This window comes from Anolis carolinensis, chromosome 1 (assembly GCF_035594765.1).
Source record: "Anolis carolinensis isolate JA03-04 chromosome 1, rAnoCar3.1.pri, whole genome shotgun sequence".
NCBI classification, from domain to species: Eukaryota; Metazoa; Chordata; class Lepidosauria; order Squamata; family Dactyloidae; genus Anolis; species Anolis carolinensis.
In genome coordinates this window covers 2,954,391-2,973,526 of record NC_085841.1, presented here as the reverse complement: position 1 = coordinate 2,973,526, position 19,136 = coordinate 2,954,391, and the positions used below count along the sequence as shown (strand labels likewise).

Sequence of the window (19,136 nt, the reverse complement as noted above, 5' to 3'; positions counted from 1 at the left end):
TGCACATTAGTCTCATCACGAGAAAAGGAAAGGGCCTGAGGCTGTTGGGAATGGTGGGAGTTGGAGTCCAAAACCCTTGGAGGGACCAAGTTTGCCCATGCCTGATCTAAATTGCAGTTTGACAACACTTTTGACATCTATGGCTCATTGTTATTGCATCCTGGGAGTTATAGTTTGTTGAGGCACCAGCACTCTTTAGCAGGGAAGGCTACAGCCCTTGTCAAACTACAAATCCCGGGATGTTATAGCATAGTAAAGCTAGCTATAGCAGATGCAGCTCTACTTCTGACATTGAATCTATTACATTCAAGTCTTTATTCTTAAGTAAACATAATAGGAGTCCTTGTTATATTAGGTTGCTGTGAGTTTTCTGGGCTGTCTGGCCATGTTCTGGAAGCATTCTCTCCTGACGCTTCGCCCACATCTATGGTAGGCATCCTCAGAGGTTGTGAGGTCTGGTGGAAACAAGAAAAGTGGGGTTTATATAATAATAATAATAATAATAATAATAATAATAATAATAATAATATAATAACTTTATTTTTATACCCCACCCCATCTCCCCAATGGGGACTCGGAGCGGCTTACATGGGGACCAAGCCCGAAACATACAAGAATAAAATGATAAAACAATTATTCCAACAGTAAAACATCCATATCAATAAAACCATCATAGTAATCAACATATAGCATAAAATATTAATAGCAGAAGAGTAAAACAAGGATCTGGGCCAAAGTGCAAAATATATCAAAATGGGAGAGGTAGTTTCTCAGTAAAGTGCAAAATAGTAGTGGCAGAAAAACCTGTAGTTGAATGGGCAGATAGTTCAACCTAATAATTAATTAATCGTCGAATATATATGTGGAATGATGTCCAGGGTGGGAAAAAGAACTCTTGTCTGTTTAGGGCAAGTGTGAATGTTGCCATTGATCATTTAATGGCCTTGCAGATTCAAAGCCTGGCTACTTCCTGCCTGAGGGAACTAATTCAGCCAGAGAAGTCAGCCATAGCTGAGCACTTGATGAACTAACCTGGACACAGCATATTATTTGAGAACACAGAAACATCAGGGCCAGCTAACACCTCCCAACAAAGGTTTCCCCCAGGCAGGAAGCAGCCAGGCTTTGAAACTGCAAGGCCATTCAACGCTAATCAAGCGGACCAGTTGCAACATTCACAGTACTTTCTCCCACTCTGGACATTATTCCACAGATATATAAACCCCACTTGCTTAGTTTCCAATAGATTTCATAACCTCTGAGGATGTTTGCCATAGATGTGGGCAAAACATCAGGAGAGAATGCTTCTGGAACATGGCCATACAGCCTGGAAAACTCACAGCAACCCAGTGATTCCGGTCATGAAAACCTTCGACAACATTCTTGTTATATTTATTGCCACATTGTTGTCGCATGTTATGCTTTATTTATTTTCACTTATTTTCACTTTCTCCCAGTTTGATGGCTTCCAACAGTTGAAATAAACATTGCTAAAAATCTGTAACATGCAAAAGTTACAAATACAAATTAGCAAATAAATTACAAATAACACCGGGTAAAATGTAGCCTTTAAAGTGAGATATAAACATTCAGCACATGGTATAAGACTTCTTTTTAAAAAGTCATTTTTAAAGTTCTGCCAAAAATTTTTTAAGAGTTTTGGAATATTTTTTAAAATCTTGATATTTATTATTATTTTCTCAGTAGCATAACTATCCTTATACAATTTGTTAAATTATTAATTTTTCTGATACGTCTCTTACACCACTTTGTAGATAGTGTACAAAGAACCCATTCCAAATGAATTTGGGGCTTCTTGAGCAGTTGGTCTGCATTATAAATTCCCTTGTTGATGTTGTGGCCAATAGGGGAAATAATACCAAAAGAAATTCTTTAGGGAGGCTTTTAAAAAAGGAACAGTTTATTTTAAAGAAAATCAGGTGGAACTGACTCGAGCATGGATTAATGCAAAAGGCTCTAGAGCAGGGGTCCTCAAACTTTTTAAGTGGGGGGCCAATTCACAGTCCCTCAGACTGCTGGGGGGTCGGACTATGATGAAATAGTCCAAAATTAGGATTGTTGTTGTTGTGTGCCTTCAAGTCATTGCAGACTTAAGTCAACCCTTAAGTCAAGTTTAGCACAAGGGCCGGGTCAATGACCTTGGAGGGCCACATCCGGCCCATGGGCCTTAATTTGGGGACCCCTGATCTAGACGATCTCATAAGATCATAGGTAAGCAAAGAGACCTCCAAAGACCATCTAGATGGTCTCATCAGGCCATCAGAAGACCATAGATAAGGAAAGGGAACTCAAAGACCATCTAGATGTTCTCATAAGACCATCGGTAAGGAAAAGGACCCTCAAAGGCCATCTAGACAATCTCATAAAACCATAGGTAAGGAAAGGGACCCTCAAAGGCCATCTAGATGATCTCACCAGGCCATCAGAAGACCATAGATAAGGAAAGGGACTTCAAAGATCATCTAGATGGTTTCATAAGGCCATAGATGAGGAAAGGCCCCCCCAAAGGCCAACTAGAATCATAGAATCATAGAATCATAGAATAGTAGAGTTGGAAGAGACCTCATGGGCCATCCAGTCCAACCCCCTGCTAAGAAGCAGGAAATCGCATTCAAAGCACCCCCGACAGATGGCCATCCAGCCTCTGCTTAAAAGCCTCCAAGGAAGGAGCCTCCACCACGGCCCCGGGGAGAGAGTTCCACTGTCGAACAGCTCTCACAGTGAGGAAGTTCTTCCTGATGTTCAGATGGAATCTCCTTTCCTGTAGTTTGAAGCCATTGTTCCGTGTCCTATATATGCATGTCTCAGGATTTTCCTAAGGCACTTTGAAAGCAGCTTCCAGATTCAGGTATGGAAATCAATGTGCTTCTAATGTGTATGGCAGTGGGAGCCTTGGTGGCGCAGCATGTTAAAACACTGAGCTGCTGAACTTGTGGACCAAAAGGTTCAAATCCGGGGAGCGGAGTGAGCACCCACTTTTAGCCCCAGCTTCTGCCAACCTAGCAGTTCGAAAACATGCAAATGTGAGTAGATCAATAGGTACCGCTCCAGCGGGAAGGTAATGGCGCTCCATGCAGTCATGCTGGCCACATAACCTTGGAGGTGTCTACGGACAACACCTGCTCTTCGGCTTAGAAATGGAGATGAGCACCAACCCCCAGAGTCGGTCACGACTGGACTTAACGTCAGGGTAAAACCTTTACCTTACCTTAGTGTGAATATAATATATGTGTGAATATCTATATTTCCCAGTTCCCCATCACTGAGGCATGAGTGTGTTTGCAATTCCAAATATAATACAGTAGAGTCTCACTTATCCAACATAAACGGGCTGGCAGAACATTGGATAAGTGAAAATGTTGGATAATAAGGAGGGATTAAGAAAAAGCCTATTAAACGTCAAATTACGTTATGATTTTACAAATTAAGCACCAAAATATCATGTTTTGCAACAAATCAACAGAAAAAGCAATTCAATATGCGGTAACGTTATAAATTACTGTATTTATTAATATAGTACCAAAACATCGCAATGTATTGAAACATTGACTTTGACTACGAAAAGGCCGACTGGTTTGGATAATACAGAACGTTGGATAAGCGAAACTCTACGGTAATAACAATACTGCCACCAGTAATGTGTTACCCATCTCTTCTCTCAGCTTGCCAAACGAAAAATACACGGATAAAACAAAGGACCATACAAAAATACATAATACAGTAGAGTCTCACTTATCCAAGCTTCTGGATAATCCAAGCCATTTTTGTAGTCAATGTTTTCAATATATCGTGATATTTTGGTGCTAAATTCATAAATACAGTAATTACAGCATAACATTACTGCATATTGAACTACTTTTTCTGTCAATTTTGTTGTATAACATGATGTTTTGGTGCTTAATTTGTAAAATCGTAACCTAATTTGATGTTTAATAGGCTTTTCCTTAATCCCTCCTTATTATCCAAGATATTCGCTTATCCAAGCTTCTGCCGGCCCATTCAGCTTGGATAAGTGAGACTCTACTGTATATTTTAAAACATAGAACAAAGATTAAGACACCAGTCATAATAAACTGCCAAGTTAATATCCATAGTTTAAAATAGACTGTGTAAGTTTGCAGGAAGAGATATATTTAGGTTTAACCCAAATTAATAACCTGCCTTCCAACGCCATGCCTTCCACCCTTAGAAAGAAATCCAGTTTTGCACCTCTGGAATTGCAGCTGTCTTAATCTTGATAGAAGAGGCCTTTAGGGGGAATCTGACTCCCAAAGCAAGCTTTTCAGGCTTGCATTCAATCTGTCCACATATCCATACATACAAACACACCCTTTTATCTCCTGTTGCACAGTTCCTCCCTTTAGACCTGGCACGCGTTTTTCAGGAAATCCCTTTCCGCCTTTGGAGACGCTGCGGTGTCAGTCAGGTTTCCCTTTTCCCCCTTTGGCTGTGGGAGCTGTCACTCAAAGCTCATTTCTTGCAGCTGACCAAGCAAGCTGCCAATTTATATATATATATACTAGCTGTGCCCGGCCACGCGTTGCTGTGACAAAGTGGTGGTGGTATTGGTTAAAAATTGTTGTGTAATTTTTATTTGACGTTATTTGCAATTTTTTATTAATTTTATTGTAAGTTATATTTTTATTTATTATATTTTATTATTTTCTTGTATTATTTTTAGTTATTTTCTGTTATTATAGTATTTTATTGTATTAATTTTTAGTGTTTTTTATTATTTTTATTGGGTTGCTAGGAGACCAAGTTGGAGGAGCTTAGCCTTCTAACTGGCAGCAATTGGATAAAAGCAATTATTCCTCTCCCTCTAATTAGGACTTTATTTTTCTTTTCTTTTTGTTGTATCAACCTAGAGGCGTGGATGATGGGTTGTGTTGTCAAATTTCGAGGTTGGGGGGCCTGTAGTTTTGTTGTTTTGTGGGTTGCCGTGATGCCATCACTCTTTTATATATATAGATATATATATTTATTAAAGTATAAAATAATTTAATACAACGAAAGAGTGAGAACATTATTGGTAATAGAAAGTGCAGAAAGGAAAGTTATGATAGTAAGAGAGAAGTTTAAAAACCTAAAAAAGAAAGCCAAAAATACAAAAAAATACAAAAAAGAAAAAAAATGGAAATAATAATAATAAAAGACTTCCATCTTTGCCTTTGCGTTTCCCATTCTATGATCATGAAAAAGAGAGTGATCTATATAATAAAAAACCATTATAGATCAGCCTCTGTCACTATCATAATAGAGGCAATCATTAAAAAAAAAAAATGATAGCCTTTCTGTTGTCTGTGTCACAGATTCTTTGCTTTCAATAAACAGTAACTTGAAAATAAAAAGCCCAGAAGGAATTAACCTTCTGTTCATTCAGATTTGACCTTCATTTACTTTTCCTTTCATATTCTTCTACTTTGCTCCAGTCTGTATATTTTATCGGGGCCCCTGTGTTTTTCTTTAGTAAAAAGGTTAGTTTATCCATGTCTTTTATTTCTCTCACTTTCTGTAGCCATTCATCCATACTCGGTAGTTCTTTTTGCTCCCATCTTTTGGCGAAACAAATTCTGGCGGCTGTCGTTAGATAAGTAAATATTTTGTCATCATTAGCCCCTAAGTGGATATCCTGGTCGGTTATCCCCAATAGACCAAGCAAGCTGCCCATTAAAGTTTATTTTTTAGTGCAAATGCCCAAGCAGACTGCTATTTGTAACCTACTTTTTGTGCAAAGGGCCAAGCACTCAGTTGAAGCCCATTTTTTTGTGCAAATGGTTCAACAGGCCTTCATTCGAAGCTCGTTTTCTGCAGCTGGCCAATCAAATTGTCAATCAAAGCCCATTTTTTTGTGCAAATGGCCAAGCAGAGTGCCAATCAAAGTCAATTTTCTGCAGCTGGCTGAAGCAGAAGCCGAAGTAAAGTAAAGGCAGGACTTGGCCCCATGGTTTATTTAGGCGTGCCAACAGCTGTGAGTCACAAGCTGCTGATGGAAGTTTCTTGCAGCTGGAGACTTTCCCCGGAAGGCTGTGTTTGCAAATTCTTCTTCTTTCTTTCTCCTTTCTTTTCTCTGTCTTCCCCAGCAAAGCGATGGCCAAGGAAGGCTCCATGCCCGTCGGCGGTGGAACATCATCAGCCATAGCTACCATGAAGGAGGAGCTGCAATGCCCCATCTGCTACGAGCCCTTCAAGGACGCGGCCACCCTCTGCTGCGGGCACAACTTCTGCAAGGGCTGCGTGAGCCGGTCCTGGGAAGGCCAGAGCCGGGCCCACGTCTGCCCCGTCTGCAAGGCCGTCTGCGCCCCCGAGGACCTGCGCACCAACCACACTTTGGTCAACATCGTGGAGATGTTCCTCAAGCAGGAGGAGCGGCAGCAGCAGAAGAAGAAGGCCGAGGAGGCCTCTTGCGCCAACCTCTGCCCATGGCACCAGGAGGAGGCCAAGCTCTTCTGCCTGGACGACAAGGAGCTGGTCTGCTTCGTGTGCCAAGGCGCCAAGGAGCACGTTGACCACAACATCAGGCCCGTGGCCGAAGTGGCCAAGACTCGCAAGGTGAGCGGGCCCATTTGTCCTTCCAAGTGGGCCCATTGGGCTGTACGATTCTTATTACGAGGGTTATCCAGAAAGTTCATTACGTTTTGGAATTAAAAATAAACAAAGTATAGGAGAAAACATTTACCATATTCAGTTGAAAGCCAGACCCAAATACTAGTTCTCACCATAGTCCCCACTGAAATCTAGGTAGTTATCATAGCGATAAAAGTGTTTGAAAAGCCCTCTCCCCCCCCCCCCCCCCAAGATTCCCACCTGGCTTGCGTCCTGAACCAGGCTGGCTTCCCTTCCCTCAGCTGTCATGTGCTGCACTCAGCTTTCCGCACGATCTTCCTCGATCGCTCTTTTGTTTTGCAGATGCTTGCTTGGTGAGAAGGGTGGAATAGAAATGCTGCAAATAAATAAATAATAAATAAAAATATGTGTTTTGGGGCATCGAATTGTGCCATGTGTAAGCCACCTTGAGTCCCTTTTGGGGTGAGAAAGGCGGAGTATAAATGGGGCAAATAAATAAATAATAAATAAATACAATAGAGTCTCACTTATCCAACATAAACGGGCCGGCAGAACATTGGATAAGTGAATATGTTGGATAATAAGGAGGGATCAAGGAAAAGCCTATTAAATATCAAATTAGGTAATGATTTTACAAATTAAGCACCAAAACATCATGTTATACAACAAATTTGTCAGAAAAAGTAGTTCTATACGAAGTAATGCTATGTAGTAATTACTGTATTTATGAATTTAGCACCAAAATATCACAATGTATTGAAAACATTGACAACAAAAATGCATTGGATAATCCAGAACATTGAATAAGTGAGTGTTGGATAAGTGAGACTCTACTGTACCTCTTGTAATTCAAAGTTTCCAGACAGAATAGTCAGCCCAAAAGTCCCCATTTTGTTGTTCTTCTGTGAGCATGGAGAGAGACAAGATGTCTCCAGAGAGAAAGTGAGTAAGTTAGATAGCTAGACCCTAACTTTCCTATGTTTTATGTTTGAAATGTATATTTTTAATTCATAATGTATTTTAATAGTTTTAACTGTTTTATGTGCTGTTTTATATTGGTTTATATAGGCATCTAATTGTTGCCATTGTTGTAAGCCGCCCTGAGTCCCTTCGGGTGAGAAGGGCGGGATATAAATGTGAGAAATAATAATAATAATAATATAATAATAATAATAATAATAATAATCAGCTGATGACCCAAAATGCAGACTGTGCAAGGAAACCGACGAATCCATTGATCATATCCTCAGCTGCTGTAAGAAAATTGCACCGACAGACTACAAACAGAGGCACAACTATGTGGCCCAAATTATTCATTGGAACTTATGCCTCAAGTACCACCTCCCAGCAGTAAAGAACTAGTGGGATCACAAACCTGCAAAAGTATTGGAAAATGAACATGCAAAGATACTGTGGGACTTCCGAATCCAGACTGACAAAGTTCTGGAACACAACACACCAGACATCACAGTTGTGGAAAGGAAAAAGGTTTGGATCATGGATGTCGCCATCCCAGGTGACAGTCGCATTGAAGAAAAACAACAGGAAAAACTCAGCCGCTATCAGGACCTCAAGATTGAACTTCAAAGACTCTGGCAGAAACCAGTGCAGGTGGTCCCGGTGGTGATCGGCACACTGGGTGCTGTGCCAAAAGATCTCAGCCGGCATTTGGAAACAATAGACATTGACAAAATTACGATCTGCCAACTGCAAAAGGCCACCCTACTGGGATCTGCACGCATCATCCGAAAATACATCACACAGTCCTAGACACTTGGGAAGTGTTCGACTTGTGATTTTGTGATACGAAATTCAGCATAACTATCTTCATAATAATAATAATAATAATAATAATAATAATAATAATACATCACACAGTCCTAGACACTTGGGAAGTGTTCGACTTGTGATTTTGTGATATGAAATCCAGCATAACTATCTTAATAATAAAATAATAATAATAATAATAATAATAATAATAATAATAATAATAATAATAATAAATATTTCAATGAAGTTTTTTGCAACTCTTAAAGCTGGACTCTACTCCCATCTTGCTCTACTGTTGCGCTCAAGAAGCTTCTGGTCCACTAACACTGCTCTTGTTGCTGCTTTACATTTTTATAAGCTTTTTCCTTTTTTTTTTGAGATTACTCAACAACATGCAACCACTTTCCAGCTGTGTCTTGCCATAAATGTGAGTCACTTAAAATAAAAGCCCTCACGTTCATTCCTGACTTTCAGTTTGTGGGAAATAGCAGGATGTGAGTAATCCAAGATGACCAGCAAATTCATCCAGATGCGGAAATTGCCCTTTCCTCTTAAACCAGAAGTGGACATCTGGCCAGCTCAAGCTCTGGTTTGATTTGATTTTTTGCCAGTTGTTACTATTGTATAGTAATTAGATTAAGACACATTGGATTTGAATCCCTACTCAGCCACGGAAATCCATTAGGTGAGGCACACTCTCTCAGCCTCGGGCAACAGCAAAACCCTTCCAAACAAATCTTGCAAAAAACCAAAACCATGATATGTGTTGTTGAAGGCTTTCATGCCCAGAATTACTGCGTAGCTTTGAGTGTTTTCCGGGCTGTATAGCCATGTTCCAGAAGCATTCTCTCCTGACATTTCTCCCACATCTGTGGCAGGCATCCTCAGAGGTTGTGAGGTATATTGTAAACTGGGTTAGTGAGGTTTATATAACTGTGGAAGGTTCAGGGTGGGAGAAAAAAAAATCTCTAGTCTGCTGGAGGAAGTGGGAATGTTGCAATTAATCACCTGTTTAGCATTTAATTGCCTTGCAGCTTCAAGGCTGATTCCAGATATGAAGCTGAGGATTCCCCCCCCCCCCCCCCCAAGAATCAGCCTTGAAGCTGCAAAGCAATTAAATGCCAAACAGGTGATTAATTGCAACATTCACACTTCCTCCAACAGACTAGGGTTTTTTCTCCCACCCTGAACCTTCCACAAATATATAAACCTCACTAACCTAGTTTTCATATACCTCACAACCTCTGAGGAGATGTGGGCAAATGTCAGGAGAGCATGCTTCTGGAACATGGCCATACAGGCCAGAAGCCTCACAGCAACCCAAACCATGATAGTTTTTGCATTTGTATTGCTGGAACTGACTGGAAGGCATGCAGCAACATTTAGGAAGAGGAAAATGGGATACATTATGTGTGATGTCTGTACAAATTCGTTTCCAGAAATACTTTGGAATTGTTTTTTGGATTTGGATTTACTGAAGCTTCCCTCGTGTTTTTTAAAACCCTATGCTTAATTCTGTTTTCATATTTCAGTGATGTGGATTTTAAATTGTATTGTTTTTAATACGTAACAACAACAACAACACTATGTAACAAAATTTGAAAAATGTTCTGTTTCCGGTTTAAAAGTGTTATTTCCTGTTTAATTGTGTGGCACTTACTTTGAAAGTACAGTAGAGTCTCACTTATCCAAGCCTCGCTTATCCAACGTTCTGGATTATCCAACACATTTTTGTAGTCAATGTTTTCAATACATCGTGATATTTTGGTGCTAAATTCATAAATACAGTAATTACTACAAAGCATTACTGTGTATTGAACTACTTTTTCTGTCCAATTTGTTGTATAACATGATGTTTTGGTGCTTAATTTGTAAAATCATAACCTAATTTGATGTTTAATAGGCTTTTCCTTAATCCCTCCTTATTATCCAACATATTTGCTTATCCAACATTCTTCCGGCCCGTTTATGTTGGATAAGTGAGATTCTACTGTAGTTGTTTTACTCCAGAAACTTTGTTTTTGTGGCTGCCACAAACTAGGTTGAATTGGTGCTATAGCAGGATGCCACTCTCGCCCAAACAAAGTGTTTGCAGTTTAATAAACTTTCCCCATGTTTGTATGATAGGACCAATTTGGAAACTATACTTATAACCCAGGAACAAACATTGTGTTATGTAGCGCAATAAATACTCTACAGCATCATTAAAACAAGGAATAAAGCATTATTAAATCACATACAATGAGATACACAAAGTTAAAATACAAGAATAACTCCACTGATGAAAATGCAGATTAAAATTCACAACTTAAAATTGACAGGTCCCCATCTACAAGGCCATATAATCCATTTTTTGAATCCAGTCTGTCTACTTTGAACTGGATTATACTTTACTTACTTACTTAGGCGATTTCTCGTAGCCTGAGGATGATGATCCTTCAAGTGTAGTGCCTTGGTGGTGGATGCATAGGTGGCTGTGGAGACCTATTCTTGACCCATATGTTCTTCTGCAGTGAGGACATTGGTTTCCAGGTGGAAGGTGGTCTTGGTCAGGGTTGGCTTGATGCACCTTCCTCTTGGCACATTTCTCCCTTTCACCTTCCATTCATGCCTCTTCAAATTCTGCAGCACTGCTGGTCATAGCTGACCTCCAGTTAGAGCGCTCAAGGGCCAGGGCTTCCCAGTTCTCAATGTCTATTCCACAGTTTTTAAGGTTGGCTTTAAGCCCATCTTTCAATCTCTTTTCCTGCCCACTGACATTACGTTTCCCATTCTTGAGTTGGGAGTAGAGTAACTGCTTTGGGAGACGGTGATCTTTGGGCATTCGGACAACGTGGCCAGTCCAGCGGAGTTGATGGCGTAGGAGCATCGCTTCTGATATTTATTCATCTTCCCAAGAGATTTGCAGGATTTTCCTGAGGCAACGCTGTAGACAGTCCATGTTTCGCAGGCGTAGAGCAGGTTTGGGAGGGGAATGGCTTTGTAAACAAGCACCTTGGTCTCTCTACGGATGTCCCGGTCATCAAACACTCTCTGCTTCATTTGGGAAAATGCTGCGCTCGCAGAGCTCAGGCGGTGTTGTATTTCAGTGTCGATGTTGACTTTTGGAGAGGTGGCTGCCAAGGTAGCGGAAATGGTCAACGTTTTCTAATGTGACACCATTAAGTTGTATTCCTGGCTTTGCAGAGGGATTAGCTGGTGCCTGTTGGAAGAGCACTTTGGTTTTCTCGATGTTCAGTGAGAGGCTGAGCTTCTCATATGCTTCTTTGAAGATGTTTAGAGTGGCTTGTAGGTCTTCTTCTGAATGCGCACAGACTACGTTGTCATCAGCATATTGGAGTTCTAGAACAGATGTTGTGGTGACCTTGGTTTTGGCTCGCAGTCTGCTGAGGTTAAATAGCTTGCCATCTGTCTGATAGATGATTTCCACTCCGGTGGGAAGCTTCCCATCAACAAGATGAAATATCATAGTGACAAAGATGGAAAATAAGGTTGGAGCAATAACACATCCCTGTTTGACGCCTGATTCCACCTTAAATAAGTTACTTTGGGAGCCATTGCTGTCCAAGACAAATTTGTCAGGGCACCCATCCTCCAAAAAATGGCCCGGAGAACTGGATTATATGGATTATATACAAATCCCATTCAAAGCACATAATCTGGATTCAGAAACTGGTATATATGGCCCTGTAGATCTGGCCTGGTTAAGCATTTTTAATGTTGTGGGCCACTTTTAGCCTCATTTACGAGAGGAAAGCAGGGTAATAATATTAAGTTATTTTGGAGATGGGATCGAAGTCTGAATCTGAAATTTGTTTATGTTTCACATTGACCTTTTACACATTGCCCGAAAGTACTTTTATGAAATATTTTTGAAAATAATTTTGGGCATGAAACCAAGTTTGTGTCCAGGGAGCCAAAGCAGAGGTGTCACTCTCTCAGCCAATTGCGCAGACAGTTTTGGAGTATTTCTGGATTCTGAATTAGGGACTGCAAGATGCTTAACACATCGCTCTTCTCTCCTTTGAATCCCAGGCCAAATGCAAGGATATGGAGAACTCAATGCGGGACAAAATAAGAGATTTCGCAAGAATGCAAACCGATTATACACTCATTGGGAACCACAATAAGGTAAGCAAATTCCATGTACCGCAGGTAGAGAAACACCATCAATGGGTGCATCTACATTCTACACTGTGGATTTATTGCAATTTGACAGCACTTTAAATGACATGGTTCAATGCTATGGAATCCTGGGAGTTATACTTTGCTGACGTTCCCACTTTCTTTGGCAGAGAAGACAAAATACATTAGAATAATAGAATAATAGAGTTGGGAGGGGCCCCAGAGGCCATCCAGTCCTACCCCATGCAGGGAAAACACAATCAAAGCACCCCTGACAGATGGCCATCCAGCCTCTGTTTAAAAGCCTCCAAAGAAGGAGCTTCCACCGGACTTCAAGGCAGAGAGTTCCACGATGTAAAACTGAAACTCCCAAGATCCTGTGACAGTTAAAGTGGAGCCTGATGGATAATTTCAAAAAGGAAAGGGCATTTAAAAAAATAAACCCGCAACAAGAACAGCGATTTTAGCAGGTCAGAAACTTCTTGGGCACAGCAGTAGATCAAATGAGCTTTAGCAAATTGCAGAATTAAGACTGTAAATCTAAGAATTGCGTTTCTATATAGGAAAGTAAGCGCCCAGCTATCTCTCTGCCTGGAGACATCTTGTCTCTCTCCATGCTCACAGGAAAAGAACAAAAATGGAATACTCAGGGGCTATGAATAACTTTGAAACATTTAATAGACTCAACCAAATGCTGCACAAGTTTATAGTCCCCAACAAGGCAAGTCCTTAAGAAGTACTAGTCTAACAAACAGGAGAAGTAGGAGGAGATTATTATCATTATTATTATTATTATTATTATTATTATTATTATTATTATTATTATTTGTTATTCTCTCCTATTATTATTATTATTATTATTGTTATTATTATTATTATTATTATTATTATTATTATTGTATGACACAGCAAACAAGAGAGATATGCTGGATTTCGTGTCACAAAATCACAAGTTGAACACTTCCCAAGTGTCTAGGACTGTGTGTTGTATTTTCGGATGATGCGCGCAGATCCCAGCAGGGTGGCCTTTTGCAGTTGGCAGATCGTGATTTTGTCAATGTCTATTGTTTCCAAATGCTGGCTGAGATCTTTTGACACGACACCCAGTGTGCCCATCACCACCGGGACCACCTGCACTGGTTTCTGCCAGAGTCTTTGCAGTTCAATCTTGAGGTCCTGATAGCGGCTGAGTTTTTCGTTAATGCGACTTTCACCTGGGATGGCGACATCAATGATCCAAACCTTGTTCTTTTCCACAACTGTGATGTCTGGTGTGTTGTGTTCCAGAACTTCATCAGTCTGAATTCGGAAGTCCCACAGTATCTTTGTGTGCTAATTTTCCAATACTTTTGCAGGTTTGTGATCCCACCAGTTCTTTTCTGCTGGGAGGTGGTACTTGAGGCATAAGTTCCAATGAATCATTTGGGCCACATAGTTGTGCCTCTGTTTGTAGTCTGTCTGTGCGATTTTCTTACAGCAGCTGAGGATTTGATCCATGGTTTTGTCGGTTTCCTTGCACAGTCTGCATTTTGGGTCATCAGCTGATTTTTCGATCTTGGCCTGAATGGCCTTTGTTCTGATGGCTTGCTCCTGGGCTGCAAGGATCAGGCCTTCTGTCTCTTTTCTTCTTCAGGGTCCCATTCGTGAGCCAGAGCCAGGTCTTCTCATTATTATTATTATTATTATTATTATTATTATTATTATTATTATACTATGAAACATGATTTAGTTCCTGGATTTTAAATGTCATTTCCTAATTGGTTCTATCATAAGAACATTAAAAAGGTTTGTTTTTGCGGGAGGGACATTCTGTAGCGTATTTTGCTATAGTCTTTCAATGGATATCTCCACGAGTCTCAACCAATTTGATAAACGTTGTTGAAGGCTTTCATAGCCGGAATCACTGGGTTGCTATAAGTTTTTCGGGCTGTATGGCCATGTTCCAGAAGCATTCTCTCCTGACGTTTCGCCCACATAAATTTAATACAAATATAAAACTTTATTTATATCCCGCCACTATCTCCCAGAGGGACTCAAGGCAGCTCACAGAACACTCATCTTGCCTCGTTTCCACCAGAACTCACAACCTCTGAGGATGCCTGCTATAGTTGTGGGCAAAATGTCAGGAGAGAATGCTTCTGGAACATGGCCAAACAGCCCGGAAAACTCACAGCAACCCAATTCAAGATAGTTTGTGGCAGCCACAAAAACAAAGTTTCTGGGGTAGAACAACTCCTTTCAAAGTAAGTACTGCACAATTAAACAGGAAATAATACAGTAGAGTCTCACTTATCCAACACTCGCTTATCCAAAATTCTGGATTATCCAACGCATTTTTGTAGTCAATGTTTTCAATATATCGTGATATTTTGGTGCTAAATTCATAAATATAGTAATTACTACATAGCATTACTGCGTATTGAACTACCTTTTCTGACAAATTTGTTGTATGACATGATGTTTTGGTGCTTAATTTGTAAAATCATAATCTATTTTGATGTTTAATAGGCTTATAATATAATAATAATAATAAAACGTTATTTATATATATACCGCCCTATCTCCCGGATGGGACTCAGGGTGGTTTACAGTCATAAAAGCAACACAACATTACATAACGACATAACACACATGATTAAACAAGGTAAAATAGTACAATTATAACGATAAATCACACTTACATGACCAGATCAAGGGGACGGGAACCATAAACCCAATATATTAAAATGTATCATTTTAGGATAGGGAAATCTTGTGCAATGTATTCAGGCTCAGAAATCGGCTTCTTCTTAATCTCTCCTTATTATCCAACATATTCGCTTATCCAACTTTCTGCCGGCCCCTTTATGTTGGATAAGTGAGACTCTACTATACTTTCAAACCAGGAACAGAACATGTTTCAAATTTTGCTACATAGTGTTAATATTTCTAGAGCAGTGGTTCTCAACCTTAACAGTTCCTCATGTTGTGGTGACCCTCAACCATAAAATTATTTTCGTTGCTACTTCATAACTCATTTTGCTACTGTTGCGAACTGTAACAAAAATATCTGATATGCATGATGCGCAGTAGAGTCTCACTTATCCAAGCTAAATGGGCCGGCAAAAGCTTGGATAAGCGAATATCTTAGATAATAAGGAGGGATCAAGGAAAAGCCTATTAGACATCAAATTAGGTTATGACTTTACAAATTAAACACCAAAACATCATGTTATACAACAAATTTGACAGAAAAAGTAGTTCAATTCGCAGTAGTGTTATGTTGTAATTACTGTATTTACAACTTTAGCACCAAAATATCACGATATATTGAAAACATTGACTATAAAAATGCGTTGGATAATCCAGAGGCTTGGATAAGCGAGGCTTGGATAAGTGAGACTCTACTGTATTTTCATTCACTGGACCAAATTTGACACAAATACACCCACATTTAAATACTGGCTGGGTGGGGAATGATTTTGTCATTTGGGAGTTGTAGTTCCTGGGATTTATAGTTCACCTGCAATCAAAGAGCATTCCGAACTCCACCAACGATGGAATTGAACCAAACTTGGCACACACAACACATGACAAACAGAAAATACTGGAAGGGTTTGGTGGGCATTGACCTTGAGTTTGGGAGTTGTCGTTCACCTACATCCAGAGAGCACTGTGGACTCTAACAATGATGGATCTGGACCAAATTTGGCACAAATAATGTGTGCAGGATGTGGCTGTGTTCCAGCAGTGCCAAACTGCATTGATCCCACAGCATCGATGCGCCCTTTGTTTCCTGATGGGACGTTGATGCTGCCTTGCTTTTCCCTTCCCAATGTGGCCCCTCGTTTTCTGCTTCCTCTCCAGGCGGAAAGCTTGCGGCTGCAAAAGGAGATTAAAAAGCAGTTCCAGGAGATGCGAGAATTCCTGCGTAACGAAGAGAGGGTGATGCTGGAGGCGCTGCAGGAGGAGACCCAGAGGAAACAGGAGCTGGTCGACGACAAAATCAAGAAGCTGAAGGAGGAGAGCACCGTCCTGCTGCAGGAAGTTGGCCAGCTCCAAGCCGACATGAAGGATGACGACGTCTCCTTCCTCAAGGTAAAAAGGAAAGATTTTTCTCTGTTTCATGCAGACTTTCAATCTCATACCCTCCAAAGGACTGGATTTGGCCATCAAAGTCCCAATTAATCCTGTGCCGTCCCAATATATCTGGCGACTTGTCAAATGTCCTGCTTTCTCCTCCGCTTTTACTTTCGGCTTGCTGCAAATGGAGTTCCAAGTGCAATTGCAGTGGGAGATTCTGGGTTCATCTGTATTAGGGAATGGGTTTCAGATTCCCTGGAAACTGAGGCTGAACCTGCATTTGGAGCTTTTGTTACATTGTTTACTACATGCACACCTCTGCAACCTGAGACTTAAGGGTACAGACACAATAAGATATTCCCTGAAAATAAGCCCTAATGGAGCAAAAATTAATTTAAGGCCCGGTTTTATTTCCAGGTAAATATGGTAACGTATAGATTCGCCTTAAGAATCACCGCAACTGGTAGGAACTGTGCAGTTCCGTGGTGGATGATGGCTTATCTATCTTGGATCATATTGCTGTGATGCTTGATTTTTGCTACAGTAGAGTCCTGCTTATCCAAGTTCCGCTTATCCAACACTCCGTATTATCCGAGGCAAATGTCCTCCGCTGCTTGCTCACTCACTCACTCACCCCACTGGGTCCCGGTGCTGCAACTGCTGCCAATGCCTGCTGTTGTGAAGGTGTAGTCTTTTGTAATCTTTGGCAGAGCAGCCTTCTTCTGTTTAGTGGCATGACACCCACCAGCCATGTTAGTAGCTCGCTAGGCTACCATATGTGTGTATTTCACAGTTGACCACGAGGGAGAAGAAAAGGTTGCATACCTGTAACTGTGTTTCTCCAAGTGGTCATCTGTGAAATTCGCACATCCCCGCCCATCCTCCCCACCGTTATCATGCCTCTGTCCTTCAAGCTGCTACTCGCGGTGGAGAAACTGATGCTGTAGCCCCTCCCACTGGTTATATACTCTATGGGGAGAGTGGGCGGGGCTAACGCCAATATTGTACCTAACCTTTCTAGAAGATTCCAAAACTGGCTGCACAGGCGCAGTAAATAATGCTGCCGGAACCCAGCCAGGTGAGTGAACGAGGGACGAGGGCAGGCGAGTGAAGGAGGGCGGCAAAAGCCCTCGCTCGCTCGCTCGCCCGCTCCTTCACCAGGCCAGGCCCCGGTGCTGCAGGGACCCGGTGTGGCGAAGGAGCTGAGGGACGGAGGGCGAGCGAGCGAGGGAAGGCGGCAAAGGCTCTCTCACTTACTCAGCCCACCAGGTCCTGGTGCTGCCGTTGCCACTGCTGGGACCCGGCCTGGTAAGTGAGCAAGAGAGGGAGGGTGGGCGAGCGAGCACCCACCCTCTTATCTGTCAGCTTCACTTTTCTGTCATTCTGCCCGCCAGTTTATGATGGATAAGCGAGACTCTACTGTATTTTTTTTTTGCCCTTGGTTTGAAAATGCGCAAATTCTAACATGGGATTTCCTTGCCTTCCTTTTTTTTTCCTTCCCAGAAACACAAAAGCCGGAAGCGCAGGTCAGTGTTTTTCGTTTTCCATCTCAATTCTTTACTAACAACAGCAACACTTTATTTGTTACCTCTTCTCAAGACTCACAGCACAAAAAAACATAGTTAAAGAAAATTAAGAGTCTTTAGAATGAAGGAGGAAAAAAGAAGTTATTATACAGAAGGGAATTGTTGAGATACAGTAATAGGCCATAGGAGATGAGATAGATGTAAAATAAAAAAGGAAACAAATTTGGGGAGGAGTATTGAGGTGATGAACTAAAGATGGTTAAATTTGAATCTATTTGTCTTTTCTGGACTTGGCTCCCCAGAATTGCATGGACCATCGAGAAGCCGGAAGCGATCCCACCCGGGACCCTGATCGAAGCCACAAAATACTTGGATTCCTTACAGTATACGGCGTGGAAGAAAATGCTGGAGATCATTAAAGTTGGTAAGTTTCTTGGGGCGCAGGGTGAACGGCATGCAACGTGGTTGCAATGTATTTTGGCACAAAATGTGCCCAAACCATTTGAACATGTGCAAGGATATATATCCTTGCAAATCACAGGTGTCTTTTGCCTTCATGCATGGAATGAAAGCAAGTGGAACAAGTGTTGTTTTCCAATTGTCTGTTTTTCAGACTAGCAAAGAAAAAAAAAGGGATTGTTGTCGCCACAGGAGGGCAGCAATGCATGATTAATTAAGCGTGCATCTGCACTGTAGAATGAATGCAGTTTAGCACCACTTTCACTGCCAGGGATCTGACTAGGGAACCATGGGAGTTGTAATTCTATGGGACCATTGGTCTTTGCTGCCATAGGCTGTGATATGTAGTTTTCTGAAGTCTTTTCTCTAAGCTTCCATTTCCAGGATTCCATTGCATTGACCATAGCAATTAGTGGTGTCAAAATGCATTTGTTTGACAGTGTAGATGCACCTCTTAGCCATTGTAGTCTCTGCAGAATTAATGCAGTTTGACGTCATTCTAACTGCCATAGCTGAATGCGATGGAATCGTGGGATTTGTAGTTTGGACTGGTTAAAGCAGAACTCCCAGGAATCCACAGCATTGAGCCATGGCCGTTCAAGTGGT

At 41.1% G+C, this 19,136-nt stretch overlaps 1 protein-coding gene across 2 annotated transcripts in view; it reads left to right on the top strand.

Annotated features, from left to right (window-relative positions):
- Window positions 1-19,136, top strand: part of trim35 (tripartite motif containing 35) — a 33,272-nt gene that overhangs the window by 5,405 nt on the left and 8,731 nt on the right. The window contains exons 2-6 of one of the 2 annotated variants that reach the window (XM_003227910.4): window positions 6,105-6,573; window positions 12,394-12,489; window positions 16,330-16,560; window positions 18,049-18,071; window positions 18,374-18,495. In XM_003227910.4, coding sequence (XP_003227958.2) covers window positions 6,105-6,573; window positions 12,394-12,489; window positions 16,330-16,560; window positions 18,049-18,071; window positions 18,374-18,495 — 941 coding nt within the window. The remainder of the gene's footprint in view (window positions 1-6,104; window positions 6,574-12,393; window positions 12,490-16,329; window positions 16,561-18,048; window positions 18,072-18,373; window positions 18,496-19,136) is intronic. The other variant, XM_062969264.1, reaches the window with a different exon arrangement.